Source organism: Formica exsecta, unplaced genomic scaffold (assembly GCF_003651465.1).
Source record: "Formica exsecta isolate Colony F162 unplaced genomic scaffold, ASM365146v1 scaffold301, whole genome shotgun sequence".
NCBI classification, from domain to species: Eukaryota; Metazoa; Arthropoda; class Insecta; order Hymenoptera; family Formicidae; genus Formica; species Formica exsecta.
The window spans coordinates 40468-40970 of NW_021850268.1; the positions used below are offsets into that span (position 1 = coordinate 40468).

Below are 503 nucleotides of genomic sequence, written 5' to 3' on the forward strand. Positions count from 1 at the left end.
TATATATTTATTATATACATATATAATTAATTTAACGCTTTTCTTCCGTTTTTATATATATATATATATATCAAGAAATTATCTTATCTTGTACTTACTTTTTTAGCCGTATCCGTCATTATATATTTTTTCTTAAATTTATCATACACTTATTCTATACTTAAAATGCGTTCTGTTTATTTAGAAATAAACTTTTTCTCCTGCGATTTAACCGAGCGATTGTACAAGCAGAGAGAAGAATGAGAGTCGCCACGCTGCCCTTTTTCGTGTGACGCTCTTTCTAGGTCGTACACTAGCGTCACGTACATCCATTTTACGCCGCCTGGAACTACATGGCCACATCCACTTTCGGAGCCGATAAAACAGCCGATTGGTTCATGTCCGTGCTACATCCACTTTAATACTTCAATAAAATGAATTTAGTTTCATAAAACGATTCTAGAAAAAGACAATGTTTCGGATTAAATAGCTTTCTCTTTCATCGCGTATGTGTGTAGCGTCCG

The 503-nt window shown here is 34.0% G+C and overlaps 1 protein-coding gene across 1 annotated transcript in view; it reads right to left on the reverse strand.

Annotated features, from left to right (window-relative positions):
* Positions 1 to 289, reverse strand: part of LOC115237636 (alcohol dehydrogenase class-3) — a 4548-nt gene extending 4259 nt beyond the window's left edge. The window contains exon 1 of the mRNA XM_029810811.1: positions 99 to 289. Coding sequence (XP_029666671.1) covers positions 99 to 119 — 21 coding nt within the window. The 5' untranslated portion in view covers positions 120 to 289. The remainder of the gene's footprint in view (positions 1 to 98) is intronic.
* Positions 290 to 503: the final 214 nt, after the last annotated feature.